Below are 19,068 nucleotides of genomic sequence, written 5' to 3' on the forward strand. Positions count from 1 at the left end.
TGAAAATGAGCTATTTTTCACCGACCACTTGTAAATTTGGCTATTTTTGAATTTCTCCCCCACAAAAGTGGTAAGCTGCTTCCAAGACCTCAATCAACCAATCATCCCATGAGCACTTCATGCACAAATTTCCCAATAAAAATTTTGATCTCTTCAATTAACCAAGGTGAAGGTTATCAGGAGCCTGGTACAGACAAAAAGGGGATGGTGCGGAGAGAAAACGACTCGACCGCGTGGGGGTGGGGTGGGGGGGTGGTGGGGTGTACAATCCAGCACTAACCAAGTGCCATTAGCTTGATTCAGGTGTATTGATCACCTAGAGAACAAGGCAGGCTGGAAAATACAGAAGCTGTTGAATGAAACATTATTATCATTACACTGTTACATGCAGGCTCCAAACATTTGTATCATTATAAAATGAGAAGATAAAAGCAACCATCTTGAATGCACTACCAAAAAAGAACTAATATTAAATATCAGAGTCGGAGCTTTTCTCCTCCTTAGGTGGTGCAAACTGCCGGCTAAGCCGAGATCTTGTCCAGGGATCCATGGCTGGTCTCTGTGGAGGTTGAGGATTTGGTGGTTTGGATTGTCTAAGTTCATTTTCTCTATCAATAAACCTGCCGAGATAACAGAAAAATAGTCAAAGACAGTGTATGGATATAGTTGTCCCTTCAGAAACTTCTGAACCAGTATTCTACTTTCATCTTCTTCGTTTTTTTTTTTGGATAAGTACCAAGATCATCAAACCACTGCCCTCCCCCCCCCCCCCCACCCCCCACCACACACACACACACCCGCAACAGAAAGCCATTTCTCAGTATCTACTAGCAAAAGTGGTTTGCCTGTTAAAGTGAGAATCTTACTCTATGTAGGCCATTGGTGCAGCATCACCTACTCGAATTCGAGTTCGGAGCATTCTGGTGTATCCACCAGCTCTATCTCTGTAATATATAAGTTTCAAGATATTTAGAACCATATTTCTAATTAAAAAAATAGAGAAGAAATTTAATGGTTTGAAGTTCACTTGTATCTGTAAGCCAAATCAGTAAATAGCTTATGAATGACATCATCCCCACGCACAAAGGCAGCTGCCTGTCTTGCAGCAGATAGACTTCCCTGCAATAGTTCAAAAAGTGTGTCCATGTACAAACAAAGTTAAAGATAAACCCTCAAAACAGGACCATCACTCAGAAAACAAAGGAGAGAAAACAGAAAAATAACTACTGATATGATATGTATCAGAAAATTGCAGAGATAACTTTAGATTCCATCTCAAATCTCATTTCTGGGTTTTCCAGATGAAAAACGCACAAAGCTCACATTCCATTTTTAGTATTCATTGAAGTGAGATTTGGAACAAGAAATATGCGAAAAAGTGATAGTAGCCTCAGGAGTATTTTCACCTTATTTTCTAACTCAATTCGCAAAAGAAACCAACAAGACCAAGGTCAACCAGCTTAAGCTCCAATCATCAACAGCCAACACTACCTCTACAATCAAGAAACTAATCAATATTTCAAAAAGAGGCAACAATGTTTCACCCATTTCTTTAAATGTCAACCCTGTGATAACACTCTCTTAAATCAAACCCAAATAAAGAAACTCCTGCCATCTCGTTTTTAATCAAGGTGAACACCACTATGCTCTTTTTGTACACAAATTGCTCTTATTAGCAACATGACAAACATCATCTCCTTTGATTGGCCACTTTTCAGCTCGAACCCATTTCAGAGTGTCATTTTGGATCCGAACTCCCTAGTATTGTCCTATTTTCCCTTATCTTCCTCATATTTTGGTATAAGTTCCCTATCTTCCTCATATTCCTTCCATTTTCTCTACATGGACAAAAATCTCAATATCGTTCCTCAATAACACGAAAGAGACAGGAATCAGATCCCAGACTGTATGGCAAGAAAAGCCAAAATAGACACTATCCCCCACTTTTTCATGAGAGCGAACACCACCTCTTCACATAAAAGCTTCCTGTGCAACCACTGGTAATATGCATCTTATATTAATTGGTTAAAACAACACCATAACACCATTGAGCAATCCCCCATAACTTAAGTTGTCATGTGTCCTGATTCAAACTGAATCTTCTGGAGAAACACTGAAGCATTTGGGGATAAAACAGAACTTTTTTCTGTGGAAATCCCAACCTTAAAGCAGAACTCTCCATCTCTGATCCTACATGACTCGAAACACTGCCACCATCTTTGACTGAGACTTTTCAACAGATCAGTAGGAGTACGTCCACATCCAAAAAGCCTCTGCAGATACAAACACACACACACACACATATATATATCCAATCTGTTTGAATAGTCCCATGCACGAATGATCGATGGGAATTCCCACTAAGCTAATTAAAGATACCCTATTCTCTTTTCCTCAGTCCTGCCCACTGTGTGCTAAAGGAACATCAGTCGAGCAGCAAAAGAACACACTCTGAACCACCAACTTTCTTCCTTTAAAACTCCTTCAGCTTCTACCTTGGAGGGAAATCTGAAAAACAACAAGGCATCACCTTAATTGGACACCTTCGGGCAGGTCGGCTCTTCTTCAAAGACCTCGCCACCAATCTGCAATCAAATCTGTTGACGCTGCCCATTCATGGAAGTGATGGACCAAGCAAGGGTCCAAAAATGCAAGCTTTCTTTCTGCATCATCCTTTGACACTTAAACAAGCTTTGATCACCTACCACATATCGTCGCACCCACCTTGCAGGAATAGAGATGGCTACTTTGCTACCTCACCAAGAACCTTTTCATTACAACAACAACAATAACATACCCAGTATTATCCCAAAACCAAGAACCTTTTCATTAACGACAAGAAATCAAACCAACTTGCTACTCATTTTGCCATAACCTAGGCTTAAATTACACAGTAAATCGGCTCTACTCTAACTTCCTAGGATACCCAGTTTCTGACGGAAAAGAACGGTCACTACCTTATGCAGAGAACAGACTCAAAATCTAGAGAGAAGGCAGATGTCTCTCTAAAACTAGCAGTGATGCTTGACTATTAATTTGATAGAACAAATGAAATCTTTATGGAAATTATGTAAGAGTGGATAGCCGTGATGCAATTTTAGATTAAGAATTCAGCAAATAAACCATGTATACAACATTACTGACTAATTGGCATATTTTTCTTGTAGTACATTATATTTTACTTTTTAGTACAAAGTCATGGTACGCATTTCAAGGGTGAATGAGACTAAAACGATAGATTAGCATTTTCACACACCACAAAACCTAAGGAATTTCATTTATAAGAAAAAACAGCTTCAAAATTTCAATTTTCCATCCATATTTCTACCTCCTTTCCAAGCTGCACCATATTGTCAGCCAACCTTCGGACTTCCTTTGCCTGGATTCACATAAAAAAGACAGACGGGATTAATCATCCCAAATACACATTAAATCTAGTACCTTGTCAAATTGAAATTTTAAAAGCTTTCAAATGTTTTGTTACTTATTAGAAAAAGGTAATGTTTAAATGCTTGTCAAATAAACCAAGATATACTTCAAGTTTCAAGGATGTATCGCATTTCAGAAGAACTTACCTTATTTCCAAAGCTAGCTCATTGCAGGTAGGTATGTGTTTCATGGACTATGAGCTCCCTCTTACACTAAACACTAAATATTCTTTTAAACTGTAGTTATGTCAATTCTTTTTGTCTGCATAAATACGGTTTGTTCTTATAGTTATTATTTGCACCTTTATTCTTATAATTAAACAAAATTTATTATTTGCGCCTTTATGCATTAAAGCTTGCATGTTAACTTACGCTTTGCACTTTAAGCCCCAGACCTTGTCACTTTTTCCAGATTTTCGTTTTTGATAACACTGGGACAAGATGTTAACAAGAATATAAAGAACAAAAGACAGCTCTAAACAAGGAGTTACAGCAATTCCTCTCGAGATCATTTAATGTTACACGAAAAAGCAAGTCTTCACCATTTTATTAGAAGCGCATACGCAATCCAATAATGTAGACGAAAAACATAAGGCCCTAAGTAGTCAGTAGAGTTCCTTTTCCTATAGTTCACTCCATATTCTAAACATGCAAAAGTTGCACCATTTCTTTGTCCTAGAGCACTCTATCAACCCATTCAAGCCAAATACACCACAAAGTTACAAGCATAAAACATATGCACAAACATTACCTTCTATATTTTATCAGACCCAAAAAGTTAGAAAGAACTCACTCAAACTACGACACAAACTTCTCTCATCATTACAAATAGCCACTCCAATGCCCTAGCAGAAGTGCAATCAACATCAAATAAGGATGGGACTCCTGCTTTGTATGCACATATACACCAGTCTTATATAGAAGCAAGTGTGGCAGGCGTGAAGTCTAAGATGAACTAAAATCACGGTAAATCGTTTTTGTTTCAAAAGGAACCCTCACTTTCCGGAAAAAGATAACAGACAAAACCAGTTGGAATCATGAACTTAATAATAGAGAAGAAAGACTTGAACCTTAAGACACTCTACGGGTACGAGATGTAGACTGCGTAAGATTACCAATCAAATTGGAAAGGGGCAACTCAATCATCACATCATTGAGGTGCTGTGAAAGTAAGTCCTTTTTTGAGTTACAGAATGATAAGAATGGAACGCCTGTGAATTAGGTAACACAGCATCGGCATATATCAGATAAAGGAATACTGCCTATGAGATCCTCCCTAAACCAAATATGCCCATAATCACCAAGGATAATGGGGAAATGAAGTAATATATTCCTATATCTTGCATCCCAACCATTATAATGAAGAAAAGCCATCCTTGCTTTTGATCACAGCACAAAGAGCTTTTGATAATAGAAAAGGCTTATAGACACCAAGATCCCAAATCCCAACTTAATAAATGGTCTCTCCATGTGTTATGAATCCCTTTACAAAGAAAATCATGCATCAGATGCTCAATTTTCCCAACCACCCATTTAGGAAGAAGTAAATACAATTAGTAAAGACAACAGTAGAAATGCATGACGCAACTCTAGTTATAAAACCCCCTGAAGAGAATAAAGACCATTTTCAACTATCAAGCCTTTAAAAGAAACATTTCAACGCGGGATACCAAAAAGGTACAACGAGTGCGAGTGGATTTCCCCACAAAGGCAATCTGAAAGAATGGAAAAGACAACTCAAGATAGAGAGACCAGCCATTGACCTAAGTCTTTTGATTTTGTAGTTACTCATATGATCCATGGCTGACACTCTCATCCATAATAAATTTCAACGGAGAGCCAATTTTTAATACACTAAGAAGGTTTAAAGGATTAAAAATGTGTAACTCTTCAAACAGAGATGGCCATTATCTACTTCAAATGTTAAAACATTAAGATCATGACTACCTAGTCCAGTATTTGGCCACTGCTGGAGGAACTGTTCGTAGGTAGTAGGGGTGGCAAAATGGTTAAAAAAAATAGTTAACCACCCATATTATCCACTACAAAAATGAGTTGGATAATGAACTTCGTAAAAACGGATCAAATATGGATAAGAACCATATTATCCATTTAGAAAATGGATAACCAATGAGTAACCAATGGGTATAACTTTTACATTTGTAAAGCCTCAAATTGGGGGTTCCTCAAGTTAGGGAGACTAAGAATTCTCCCAAAAGTGATCATATACAAGAAGTAATACCCATATTATGCGCCGATTAACTCGTTTTTTATCCGTATTAAATATGGGTCGGGTCGGATAATTGATCCGTTTTTTTTCATTACCCGTTTTCGACCCGAACCATATCCGACCCGACCCGCCCGTTTGCCACTCCTAGTAGGTAGTAATAAGATAGAGTAATACTCTTCCCCCTCTAACAGCCCACATTATCCATCGCAATTCTGATCGTTGGTATATGCAATTTTCAACATCCAATCAGTACTACCTAACGCAGTAGGGGAAACTTTGGCCAAGTGGGCAGTCTAGCAAAATGAGAAGAGGGAGCTAAAAGTTGTGGAAAATACCCGCTTGTGTAGGTAGATGATCGGACTTTCGAGTGGCGTAATGTACATGGTACACCATTAGTTTTTTATCAGACAGTTTTTTAGTTAACCAATCAATCAAAGAATAACAAATACTAAGATCTTTGCAGAAATACGGACAAAGCTACACTTTTAGCGAAGTGGGTAGCTGAAAAAACACTAAAATAAAAAGCTTCTATTACCTTAGCAACTGTAGTTTCAATTCGCTCGTGCTTTACTAATTGCGACACCATTGTCCTACAACAAACCCATTTGCAATTATATGAAATTCTTCAACAAACACAAAGAGTACATAGGCAAGTAATTAGGAGAACAAAGAGGAACCTGAGCATGGACATACGATGTCCGGTTGGACGATTCAATTTCCTGAATTTGGTCATTTTTGCTCTTGCTCACCGGAGAAATGAGAAAGAGAAGAAGGGAAAATATGGAGAGGGGAACACTGATAGTCTTAAAACCCTGATTTTAGAGGTTTTAGTGAGGATCCAAAACCCGGTCCATTTTTAGCTCATTAGTGAAAGCCCAATTCGGATTCGGACCTTTTTGGTCCCTTATTGAGGGGCAAGTGCACGGATAGCCGATTTTGTACCCCCTATTTTAAGGCATAGCCGAAATCTATAAGTTTAACTATTTCAAATATATGCGACAAAAGTTGCAAAAATTCGTATTTGAAGTTATAAATTTTATCTAAATTTTGGCATATTTTTTGTGAACTTCAGATAGTTCTGTCAGAATTTCAGCATACACGATTGGAGTTTGGTTTGGCGACATTAATGCCTAACTGTTGCCTAAAGTTTTAGCCGAAAGATCTACTACTTTCTATCTTTTTAGGTCCTTTAGACATGTCTGAAATTAACCTTGCCAATTACTAACTTCAGAAATATATTACTAAAGTTTATAGTTAAAATATTTCCAAATATCAATAATAATAATCTCTATCTCTTTACCATTCCCACAACGTATGCTAATACTTTTCTTGTAACTTCTCTTATAGTTTTTTATTCCATCAAACAACTTTACTATATTAGCTCTCAAGGAGTCAAAGGATGCAACAACATCGTTTACAATCCAACTAGGAAAAGTAAAAACCCAAATAATTCTATGTAAGTGCGAGATAGAAAACTTGGCTAAATTATGTGCTAAGACATTCCAAGATCTAGGAATATATGCAATATTCATATTTTTAAAAGAATTCATCATCTTCCAGATATCTTCACACAAGTAGTCTCTATCTCCCATGAGACCACCATCCTTTTTCTTATCATAAGCACCATATTTTTTTGCATATGATAGAATATGCACCTTTGACCATCCATTTTCAATAGTAGCTTTTTCCAAAGCTTCACGAATTGGTAGTGCTTCAGCAGTAATGGCCTTTCCAACAAATTGAATTGTGATGCCAAATGCTTGAGGCAAATGACCACAGCTATCCATAGTCGCCACTCCAATGCTTGCTATCTTCTTTTGCAATTGTAATCTAGCATCTGCAAACATAACAACACCATCTTGTGCGACAATAATATTTTTATTATCAGAGCAGTCAGATATGTGGGAAGGAGAAGAGATAGAAAGCAAGTATGTTCATATTCGTGAAAATCAAAAAGTGCTTTGTTTACAATTTCATTAGATTCACATATATCCCTATTAAAATTTAACAAATTTCTAGCCTTCCAAATTTGCCACATGATTGAAATGCTTAGTTTAACAATTTCAATAGATTCAGGATATTTATTAGCATTAATAAGAATATCATACCACCATGCAGCAAAATTTAAAGTATTTTCTAAGTTAGGCCAATTAATAGTACTCAATTTTCAAACTAACTTAGCTTTATGTCATTTAAAGAGCATATGATCAATAGTTTCATTTTCTAAGTCACATACCTTACATACATCACATACAGATTCAAACATTCAGAAATAGTACAATTAACAACTAGCACATTCAAAATACATTTCCTAATAAATGTTTATATTTGTTCTTAATGTTCAAGGACCATAAGAATTTCCGAAAAGCTTTTGAAAAGGAGTGATGATTAGATTGGGGTCTAGCATTGTTAACCTCCCTACATCTTGCAATTTTTTTAGCTAAATGATAACCCAATTTAACCTTATCATTACCTGACTTAGAGTAATGCCAAATAATTCTATCCAAAGAGCCCGTAATAGAGATGGGGATAGATAAAATTGCATGAATATCATCAATACAAAACAAATTCTAAAGATCTTGCAACTTACAAGTATGCGTCTATTGATCTATAAGGGCACTTGTAACTCTGTATTCACTTATGTATGATAATGTTGGGTTTAAATCCACTAGAATTAGGAATCAAAGAATCATTCCAGACCTTAATATTTTTACATGTTCCTACCCTCCATTGAATCCCTTTTTGTAGCAACTCTCTTTCCCGAATAATACTTTTCCAAATCCAAGATATAGATGATGAAACAATAGCTTTATGAAAATAATTATTTTGAAAATACTTACTTTTGAGAATTTTAACAAGTAATGAATCTTGTTGAGTTAAAATTCTCCAAGCAAGTTTAGCTAACAAAGATTGGTTAAAAGATTTTAAATCTCTAAAAACAATACCACGTTTTGATTTTGCTAAAAAAAGATTCTCCCATTTTACAAAATGCATTTTTCTCCTATCCTCATTTTGCCCCCATTAGAAATAAGAAAAAATAGTAGTAATCTCTTTGCATATGAGTTACGATCCGATCGGTCGTTTTGAGCATTTGCATTCAGTTCGGCGGTTTGAGGTTACGAATAGCTTCACATGGTGTATTATGACTTGTGTGTATCGTTGGTTTTGATTTTCGAGTGGTTCGTGATTGATTTGGATGAATGTTCATTTTAGAAGCTTTAAGTTGGAAGAGTGGACCAAGTTTGACTTTTTGCGCATTTGATCTCAGATCGGAGATTTTGATGGTTCCGTTGGGTTTGCACGGTAATTTTGGATTAGGACGTATGCTCGAAATTGAATTCGGAGGTCCTTAGATTGATTTGTCTTGTTATGCCGAAAGTTGGCATTTTAAGGTTTAGACTTTTCCTAAGTTTGACCATGGTTTGAATTTATGACTATCGAGTTCAGATTTTAATTTTGGAACTTGGAATAGGTCAGTGTTACTATTTGAAACTTGTCTGCAAAATTTAGGATCGTTTGGAGTTGGTTTGATATGATTCAGTCGCTTGGTTGCAATTCTAGAAGTTCTTGAAATTCATTGTGATTTTCATGCATTTTGGTATCCTATTCGTGGTTCTGAATGTTATTTTGGTATTTTGATCGCGCCAATAAGTTCGTATGATATTTTTACACTTCAGTGAATATTTGATTTGGAACCCCGAGGGCTCGGGTGAGTTTCGGAGTGGTTTCGAATTGGTTTTGTTAGAATTTTGTGTGCTGGTACTGGTTCCATCGCATTTGTGATGTTTTGGTCGCAAATGGATAACCACATTTGCAAGGTCATCCTCACTTTTGTGAATCTGGGATGCTGGGGAAGGGACCTCACACATGCGAAGATTGTATCTCAATTGCGGAGACTGGAGGCTCACTTTTGTGGCATTAGAGTCGCTTTGCGACGAGCCACTGGGGAAATACCTTAGCATTTGCGAAGTTTATTGTCGCAAATGCGATATTAGCAGGTCTGGCTTGGTTCTCTTTTGCGATCCTTTTTCTGCAATTGTTGGGTTCATATTTGCGAACCCCAGGTCGCATTGTCGCAAATGCGACATCTGCAGCTTATTTATAGCTGAGTGTTTCGGGCTTTAACTTCATTTTATCATATTTTGAACCTAGACTCGGTGGGAGGCGATTTTGTAGAGATATTTTCATACCAAACTATTTGGTAAGTGATTTTAATCAATTTTTAATTATATTATAGGATAATTTATGAGATTTAACATCAAAATCAAGGGATTTAAACGGAAAATTTAGGGATTTTTGTCTATGATTTGAAAAATAAAAATTTGAGATTTAAGAGTCGAATTGGACTCGAAATTGAAAAACAAACCACATATATGAACTCGTAGGGCTATGAATAGTCGAGACTTATCCTTCGACTTGGGTTTTGATCGGGGCGTTGGGGTTGACTTTTGGGGGAATTGTATAAAGATCATAACTTTATTAATTGGAATTGGTTTCTCCTGCATTGTTTGATATTATTAAGTTATTTTTGGCTAGATTTGAGCCGAGCGGAGGTGAATTCTTAAGGAAAAGCTATTTTGAGTATTGATTTGGCCTAATTGAGGTAAGTATCTTGCCTAACTTTATGTGGGGGAAACTACCCCGTAGGATTTAGGTTGATTGTACTATTTGAATTGTGTGGAAGACATGTACAAGAGGTGACAAGTGAGTACAAGGGCTTATATGTGGTATTTGACCGGTTTAGACTCATAGGCTTCTTTTATGCATTAAATTGAAGTTGTTAGCACATGTTCTACCTTTTATTGTCAAGCCTACTCTTATATGCTTTAATTGTTAATTGCAATGACTTGTTGAATTTATGCCTTTATCCGTTATATGCCTTACTTACTAATTGATTCTTTATAACCGTGTCTTTATTTATGAACTGTCCTCACCTGCTATTTGATTTCTGTCATATTGTTATTTTATCCGCTTTGTGACTTTCTTTATTTAGCTCCTTTATTGCGTTTAATTTTGTGATATGCCGTAGTTAGTTGTAGTTTGTTCATTCAATTCATATTGATTGGGATTTCGAGGTGTTGGATATTATCCGTTGTATTGGTGATTCTTTAATGTTTCACATGTTTCATTTTCTTTTGTGTTGATATTTCATAAAAATTGGTGTTGAATTGTTTATGTTAATAATTTGATATTGTTGGGATTAGGTTTCATGTCGCACCTGAATATGGAGAGATAAGAATGGATGATATGATATATGTGGGATTGGATTGCACGTCGCAACAGATTGATATGTTGTAATTGTTGTGATAGTAAAGTTATCCTTGAAAGTACAAGCGGGGGGGGGGGGGGGGTAGGCAAATTGTAGTCGATTTGTAAAACTTAGTTGGCTATGTAGGAATTAGTCGACTAAACTTCACACAGGAATTAATCGCAGTAGAAATAAATTGAGCAAACAGAAAAATAAATAAGACACAACAGTTTTTATACCGGTTCAGTACCGGTGTGGTACCTACATCCAGTTCTCTTGGGTCACAAGGGTTCTCTTAGATCTTCAGTAAGCTTTTACAACAGTGATGGTTTTAGTATGTTCGCTACCAATGATATACAGAAACAAGGTTTCTTTCTAGTGTTGACACAACTCTTGTCTTGTTTTCTAACTCTTTCTATCTTGTGCGACACTTGTGGACTCAAGAATACAGTGATTGTACTAAGAACTAGAAAGGTGTATAAACAGATGTGAAGTTGTGTAATCTTCTTTGCCCTTCTACTTCTTCTTTTATAGCTTGATGAGTCTTCAAATTCCTTATCTTCTGGGATCACATAGCAGCAATGATTGGAGGCCTTTCCTTGTGAGGCATAGATATCTAAGAGTGAGACCCAAGGGTAGCCTCATGAATCTAGATTGAAAAGTGTGGTTAGATTCATTCTTAATCTTGAATAATTGGTTCCTCCACTTATCCTTGATTAAAGCTTCCGCAGATTGTCCTTGATTTGCTCTCTAGCTGTGATTAGCTCTATTTCCTTTCTTGCGCGCTTGAGATTCTTTAGCATGTCTAATTGAATGACTTTCGTTCCTTTTTCTTTGATTGATCAATTCTCTTTCCATTTGATGCAAAGTTCGAAATACATAGCCGTTGGGTTCCTCTGGTTTCCCCATATGATTTTCTTTCCTTTCATCAATGCCGCTGCTCTTTGAATCTACACACAATGAGATGTCATTAGTCAAGAATCTTTTGATTATTGATCATTATTAAAATTCTAAATTTAACAATCTCCCCCTTTTTGTTGATGACAATAATCTAAAAAGAGTTCGACTAATTTAGGGGATACTTTCCTTTACGAGTGTACTTCTGCTCCCCTTGGCTTTGAGCTCTGCTGTTCCTCGTTTGTTGTCTTTGCTCCCCATGTCTTTGTACTCTTTTTGTTCTCCCCATTTGACATCAATCAAAAAGAGCAAGAAGAGAACAATAGCTAATAATAATACTAGTTAAGCAGGCAAAAAATATATACAGGTAGTAGTTATATCGGGCATAGTCGACTTACATCCCCATCCAGACACAGCCAAAAGAAAAAGTTCTAACATCAACACATAAAACAAAATGAAAAGATTGTCTAAACAGCCCAGGCACTTAATTCCTTCCAAGGAAATACTTTAAGGTGTTGATCACTTTAGTGCAGAAACTATCATAGGAGGCATCAATCTCCTTGGTGACTTTCGTCTGCTTCTTAGTTACATCCTGCATAGCGCTGATTCCTTGCCTCTTTATGTCTTGGAGAGTGATCCTTAACCTAGACACATCTGCTCCAGTTTCCTTAGTTACTTCCCCGATCTTGTCCAGCTGTTCCTGCATAGAGGTTAGCAATTCCTTGATACCTGCAATATTTTGCTGCAATAGCAGCAACCGATCTGAGGAAGAGGATTTGCTGACTTCAGATTTAATCCCTCTAGTGCCCTGTTAAGGAGTGGATTCTCGTGCCCTGTCTTTCTTGAACTAGGTTCCCTCAACCAAGATATATCCCATCATGGCAAAAGCAATCATGTCATATGTGTTGGAGATAGTTTTAGGAGCATAGAGAGACAAATCCACTTTCATAACGTGCAAGATATGAGAGATCAGTAAACCATAGGGCAATCTGTTAGCAGAAGATGAAATATCCCTGATGCTTTCAAGCATGTACTGACGAACCCAAGCAAACCAACTAATAGCCTTCCCATTTATTAAACAATACAAGACAAACACATCTCGGAGAGACAGGGTGCTAAGAGAAACAATACGGGGTAGCAAAGTGGTAGCAATAATGTGGGCTAGTACACGGTGCTCAAATTTCAAATTTTTTGGACCAATGTCTGGGGGGTTTTCAGACAACACACTTTTTGCTTTCTCAAACGACACTTTAAAATTATCAGGCCAAGAATGTTGCACAAATAATCTATACCCAACAGACTTTGTTGCAAAGATTTTCTCAAATTGATAAGCATCAAGAATAATACGAGTTCCCTAAACCATGGATTCTAAATCATCTTTATCATTCACAAACATATTTCATAAAACATACGAATAGGCTCTTCATAGACAGTGTCACCAACAGTTGCAAATAAAGAGACAAGTTTTTGAGTTTCAAACACAGAGATAACATCACAGTGAGAGTTTTTCATAGATTTCAAACTTACAATGCGACCATAAGCAATCGACTTCCCTTTGAAAGCGACAACCTCGCCTTTTCTTTGAGGCCATAGAAATTTATCTTGTCTTCAGGGCCAAACTCGAATAGCCTAAATGGCACCTATACTTATGCCACTTTGTCATGCCGGTCCCCAAACTTGACAATTTGCCAATTGAACCCTTACACTCCTTCAAACCGTGTATAATAAACGCTTATAACAGGAGGCTGCCAGTGCGTGTAATACAATCTCCTCCACGTTTGTTGCCACGTCAAAAATAACAATTTGTAGATGCCATGTCACATGGTAGATTAAAAATAATTAAAATAAAAAATAAAAAATAAAATTCAAACATTAATTCCCTAATCCCCACCCTCATTGATTTCTCTCTCCCCTCACGTTCTTTGTCCTGCCCATCTTGTTTCTCTCTCTTCGTGTTCTTCCTCCCTTCCCCTTCCAATTCTTCCCTTTTTATATTGTAGAAATAATATTAAAATATGTAAAGAAAGAAACCGAGGAAAAATTATTTTTTTTCTAGATCGAAAAGTGGGAGAAGAAGTTCGGTGGTCCATTTCCATGGCTGAAGGCGTTAGGTGGCGGAGAAGAAGTTCGATGGTCCATTATTCGTTTAGCTCAAAATTAATACCCGCTGCCCCTTTAGTATATTTTTGACTTGTTCAGGATTCAAGAGTAGTAAAAAATGACACCATAGGAATACAGAGATGTTTAAGGGAACTCTAGGGATTGAGTTTTTTTTTTGGAAGGGACGAGCGGGGGAGTGGGGAAGAAGAAGAAGTAGCGTACAGGGGAAAAAATCGAAAAGGGAAGAGCCGGGGTTGTTTTGGGGGGAGGGGGTTGGGGCGGGGAAGAAGAAGAAGCATACAGGGGGAAATAATCGAAAAGGGAAGAGGAAAGGGAGGGGTGCGGTGTTTGTTGGGTGGGGTGGGGTGGAGTGGCGGGGGGGGGGTGGGGGTAGGGTCAGTAAGGAAAAGTAAAGTAAGGTGGGGTGGGTGNGGTATATTTCTGCAACTATCATTGGCACAAGGCTGAATGGCTGCCCGTTAATTCCTTCCATCAAGGTCTTGGTGACCATGGCCAGTCTGGTATGGATTCTTGCTTTCTTTGTCGGAAAAACTATCATCCCCAAGAAACAGAACATAAACACAAATACCCTTCGGTGGATGTGCCCCAATGAGGTGATGGCGAATTCGTCCGGATAGGTACGGTATGATTTGCTATGGCCGTACCTTTCATACAAATGGTCAAAGGGAATGTAAGACTTCTCCAAACATGTCAAGTCGGGATTCTTCTTTAGACCCATCATCTTAAGAAAACCCCTACCCTTACGATTTTCCGGCATTAGCAAACCCGGAGTTTCCCATGGTATCCCAGCTAGTCCTCCTATTTCCTCGAGTAAAGGTGTCATTTCTATGTCCCGGAAGCAAAACACCGATCTATCACAGTCCCAAAACAAAGTTGCAGCTTATATGATTTTGTTGTGAGGTTGAATGTCTAGGAGAAAAGGCAGGTTTCCTAGATACTTCCTGACAAGAGCTTGATCGCTGGAATGAAGATCTCCCCACCAATTCAGCAATTTGGGGTGGATGTTGGTGACCATGCCGGATCTGGGGACTTCGTGCCTCATTTTCTGCAAAACAAAAGGTTAGGCCCTTTTCCCCCACTAGACTCGACTATTTTAATATCAGTAATTGGCATAACAAGCATTTAGTTCTCCAAATGAATGCACAGAACGTGGTAGTGTCCGTTTCGGTTTCAAGGAAACCCAGTGGACTTTGGACGAGGCTATCTTAAAGAGTCATTATGCGGACAACATAACTGACTCGGCTAAGTTTAACCATGATGCATGCATAATTTAAAGAGAAATGGTTTCTATGGGGTATTAGACTGGTACCCTTGAGCGGACAACTCAAGAGGGAAAGGCGCGGAACCGTCGACTATACCATTGATCGACTGGTTTTACCGCAAATATGCCTTTGCCGGATTTAGGGGATGATAATATCGGAAGGGCGCAACCACTCATTATAAGCGTTGTTATGGTATTTTGTTTGGCACGAGTGGAATATGATGTTGAAAAAATGCAATACAATAATTAACAAATTGTCATGTACTTTCACGTTCATAAAGTAATGATTACAATAATTGCTCGTAATTACAACAGTATTGAAGGAAAGCGGTAAAAGAAAGCATTGAAGAAAAGAAACAAAGAACCAGGTCAGTTTCGTAATAGAAAAGATATAAAGACATTAAATAAAGGCAATAAAGAAGCAGTAAAGTCACAAGCAACATGAAATGGTAAAAGCCTAAAGGAATCCCTAGCAGAGTCGCCATGCCGTCGATGCCCCCTTTTTCTAAAGGCGAAATCGGGTTTACGACATTTGGGCGGACAACTCTATTCCTTTTGGGAATTTGGGTTTGAGATTTAGAAGAGTCGCCACCTAATGATTAAGTGCATTAGGATACTAAAAATTTAAAAGAAAGAAGAACCAGAGAATGGGTAAGGGCTTGAAATTATCTCACGGGGAAGGTGTTAGGCACCCCCCAAGAACCACTAGTGTGGTTCCCGACCATGTTACAATTGTGACTTTAAAACAAGTAAACATACAAGACAACTTCCACATAACGATTACATGTAGGAATGTATAAAGGTTAAATAAACATGCTGAAGTCAGGAAATAGGTGGTTTCATAGTTTTTTAGAAGAAGGCAGAATAGCCTAAATGGCACCTATACTTATGCCACTTTGTCATGCCGGTCCCCAAACTTGACAATTTGCCAATTGAACCCTTACACTCCTTCAAACCGTGTATAATAAACGCTTATGACAGGAGGCTACCAGTGCGTGTAATACAATCTCCTCCACGTTGGTTGCCACGTCAAAAATAACAATGTGTAGATGCCATGTCACATGGTAGATTAAAAATAATTAAAATAAAATTCAAACATTAATTCCCTAATCCCCACCCTCATTGATTTCTCTCTCCCCTTACGTTCTTTCTCCTGCCCATCTTGTTTCTCTCTCTTCGTGTTCTTCCTCCTTTCCCCTTCCAATTCTTCCCTTTTTATATTGTAGAAATAATATTAAAATATGTAAAAAAAAGAAACCGAGGAAAAATTATTATTTTTTTCTAGATCGAAAAGTGGGAGAAGAAGTTCGGTGGTCCATTTCCATGGCTGAAGGCGTTAGGTGGCGGAGAAGAAGTTCGATGGTCCATTATTCGTTTAGCTCAAAATTAATACCCGCTGCCCCTTTAGTATATTTTTGACTTGTTCAGGATTCAAGAGTAGTAAAAAATGACACCATAGGAATACAGAGATGTTTAAGGGAACTCTAGGGATTGAGTTTTTTTTTTGGAAGGGACGAGCGGGGGAGTGGGGAAGAAGAAGAAGTAGCGTACAGGGGAAAAAATCGAAAAGGGAAGAGCCGGGGTTGTTTTGGGGGGAGGGGGGTTGGGGCGGGGAAGAAGAAGAAGCATACAGGGGGAAATAATCGAAAAGGGAAGAGGAAAGGGAGGGGTGCGGTGTTTGTTGGGTGGGGTGGGTGGAGTGCGGGGGGGGGGGGGTAGGGGGGGTTCATAGGAAAAAGAAATTAAATGGGGGTGGGGTTGCGTGGAAGAACTGAAAGAGACGATATCTCTTTTGCTTTTTTTCTTTTTTGACTTATTTTATCTTTATCTTTTTAATTTATTTTTCATTTTTATTTTAATAATTTTTTTCTTCTTATTTTAATTATTTCTTGTTCAAAATTTTAATATGCACGCTCGTTGTCCGCGTGAATTACACCCACTTTGTCCAGCTCAACCATTTTGTTGCCACATGTGCTTGGTCAACGGTCAGAGGGGCTTAAAATATAGGCTTTGATCAAGTTAAAGTGTCTGAATGAAAACAAGTGAAGTTTGGGGACCGGCATAACAAAGTGTGACAAGTATAGGTGCCATTTACGCCATTCTGCCTTCTATTTTCCCTCTCTTTTGAGATGATTGTTTAGGGATAGACTCCATTGGGCATTTTTCGGCCCTCTTTTGGGAGACGAGAATATCTTCTTGAGAATCACTGGACTCATCCTCGAAGAGTGGATGATCTGTGCTTTATGAGGATTCTATATCTACAGGATCATCACTTTGATGGTTTTTCTTAAAGTGGTGGCTTCTTCTAGGCATGGAGGAGGAAGGAGAGGGGTTTTTATTGGCCATGATTAAATGAGAGCAAAGAGAGAATGTCTTTCTTTGAGAGAACGAGAGATATGATCGAGAGAGGAGAGGTTAAAAAGGGGTGAATGGACGCCTATTGTAACGACCCGACCGGTTGTTTTGAACATTTATGTTATGTTCAGCTATTTGAAGTCTCGAGTAACTTCATATGATGTATTATGACGTGTGTCAATCGTCGGTTTTGATTTTTAGGTGGTTAGGAATTAGTTGGAAGAATGAATTTCATAGTTGAAGCTTTAAGTTGGAAGAGTTGACCAAGTTTGAATTTTTAGTATTCGACCTCGGATTGGAGTTTTGATGATTCCATTAGGTCCAAATAGTGATTTTGGACTTGGGTGTATGCCCGGAATTTCATTTGAATATTTCTAGAAGGTTTCGACACTAATCGGTGAAAGTTGGAAATTTGAAGGTTTTGATTGTTTGTAGGTTTGACCGGGAGTTGACTTTTATGATATCGAGTTCGGATTTTGGTTCCGGAAATTTCAGTAGCTTCGTTATGTCATTTATGACTTGTGTGCAAAATTTGGGTTCATTCTGGAATGATTTGATATGTTTCAACATGAGATTTGGAAGTTGAAAAATTTTAGTTCATTAAGTTTGAATTGAGGTGCGATTCGTCGTTTCAATATTGTTATGCGTGATTTGGGGCCTCGAGTAAGTCTTTATTATGTTATGGGACTTGTTAGTATACTCTGACGGGGTGTGGCTCGGGTGAGTTTTGGGGTGATTTCGGACCATTTCTAGGCCATTTTTAGCTGCTGGTTTTTGGCTACAACCGTGTGCATGGCAATCGCGTAGAATTGGCCGCGATCGCGAAGAGTATAATGGGAAAAATTGGCATGCGAATCGCGATCGCGGAAGGCTTTTTGCGATGGCGTAGGGGAAAATTCTGACTCGACTTTGGAAGCTTATATCTTGCAATCTATAAAGAATTTAGAGATGATCCAAAAATAAAAATTGTAGCCCTTTGTGTCTAGTTTACGGAAAAGCAAACCGTTTGGTATTTGGAGTTATGTACAAAAAGTTATGGCTATTATACTACATGTTGTCTCAGAATAGTTTGGGAAGAGTTAATAGAAGTTTATTCATTGCGATCGCGGGGAAATGGCTGCGACCGCAAAGAGTAAAATTGTTCTGGAAATTTTTTTTACTTCGCGATCGCGAAGCATTTTCTGCGATCACGAAGGATAAATCCCTAGGCAACAAAACTTAAGCTCTAAAAATGAGACTTCGTCTCATTTCTCTATTTTTGGAATTTTGAGCTCGATGTGAGGCGATTTCTCGGGAGATTTTCAAGGAAAACATTGGGGGTAAGAATTCCTAACTCGATTTTGGTAAAATTGCATGAATATATTGTTGTTTTTATCATTAAATTGGTGTTTTGGGTTGAAAATGGTAGAAATTCTCTAGACTTTAAATTGAGGATTTTTGGAGGTCGAGTTATGATCAGAATTTGGTATGGTTAGACTTGTGGTTGAATGAGCGTTCGTATTTTGTAACTTTTGTCAGATTCCGAGAT

The 19,068-nt window shown here is 37.9% G+C and overlaps 1 protein-coding gene across 1 annotated transcript; it reads right to left on the reverse strand.

Annotated features, from left to right (window-relative positions):
* Positions 1–330: 330 nt before the first annotated feature.
* Positions 331–6,487, reverse strand: LOC109210989 (50S ribosomal protein L17-like). Its single transcript, XM_019374474.1, has 6 exons — positions 6,336–6,487; positions 6,194–6,248; positions 3,329–3,379; positions 1,028–1,119; positions 867–944; positions 331–620 (listed from the first exon to the last, which is right to left on the reverse strand). The coding sequence occupies exons 1-6, from the start codon at positions 6,389–6,391 to the stop codon at positions 470–472; spliced, it is 483 nt and encodes a 160-aa protein (XP_019230019.1). The 5' UTR covers positions 6,392–6,487; the 3' UTR covers positions 331–469.
* Positions 6,488–19,068: the final 12,581 nt, after the last annotated feature.

This window comes from Nicotiana attenuata, unplaced genomic scaffold (genome assembly GCF_001879085.1).
Source record: "Nicotiana attenuata strain UT unplaced genomic scaffold, NIATTr2, whole genome shotgun sequence".
NCBI classification, from domain to species: domain Eukaryota; kingdom Viridiplantae; phylum Streptophyta; class Magnoliopsida; order Solanales; family Solanaceae; genus Nicotiana; species Nicotiana attenuata.

Bases quoted from the DNA above. Each gene is read 5' to 3' on its own strand.
- LOC109210989 (XM_019374474.1), bottom strand. From the start codon at position 6,391: ATGACCAAATTCAGGAAATTGAATCGTCCAACCGGACATCGTATGTCC. The intron at 1,120-3,328 runs GTAGAAATATGG...GAACTATTGCAG, and splicing joins TGGTGCAGCTTGGAAAGGAG to GGAAGTCTATCTGCTGCAAG. The intron at 945-1,027 runs GTGAACTTCAAA...TATATATTACAG, and splicing joins GATTTGGCTTACAGATACAA to AGATAGAGCTGGTGGATACA.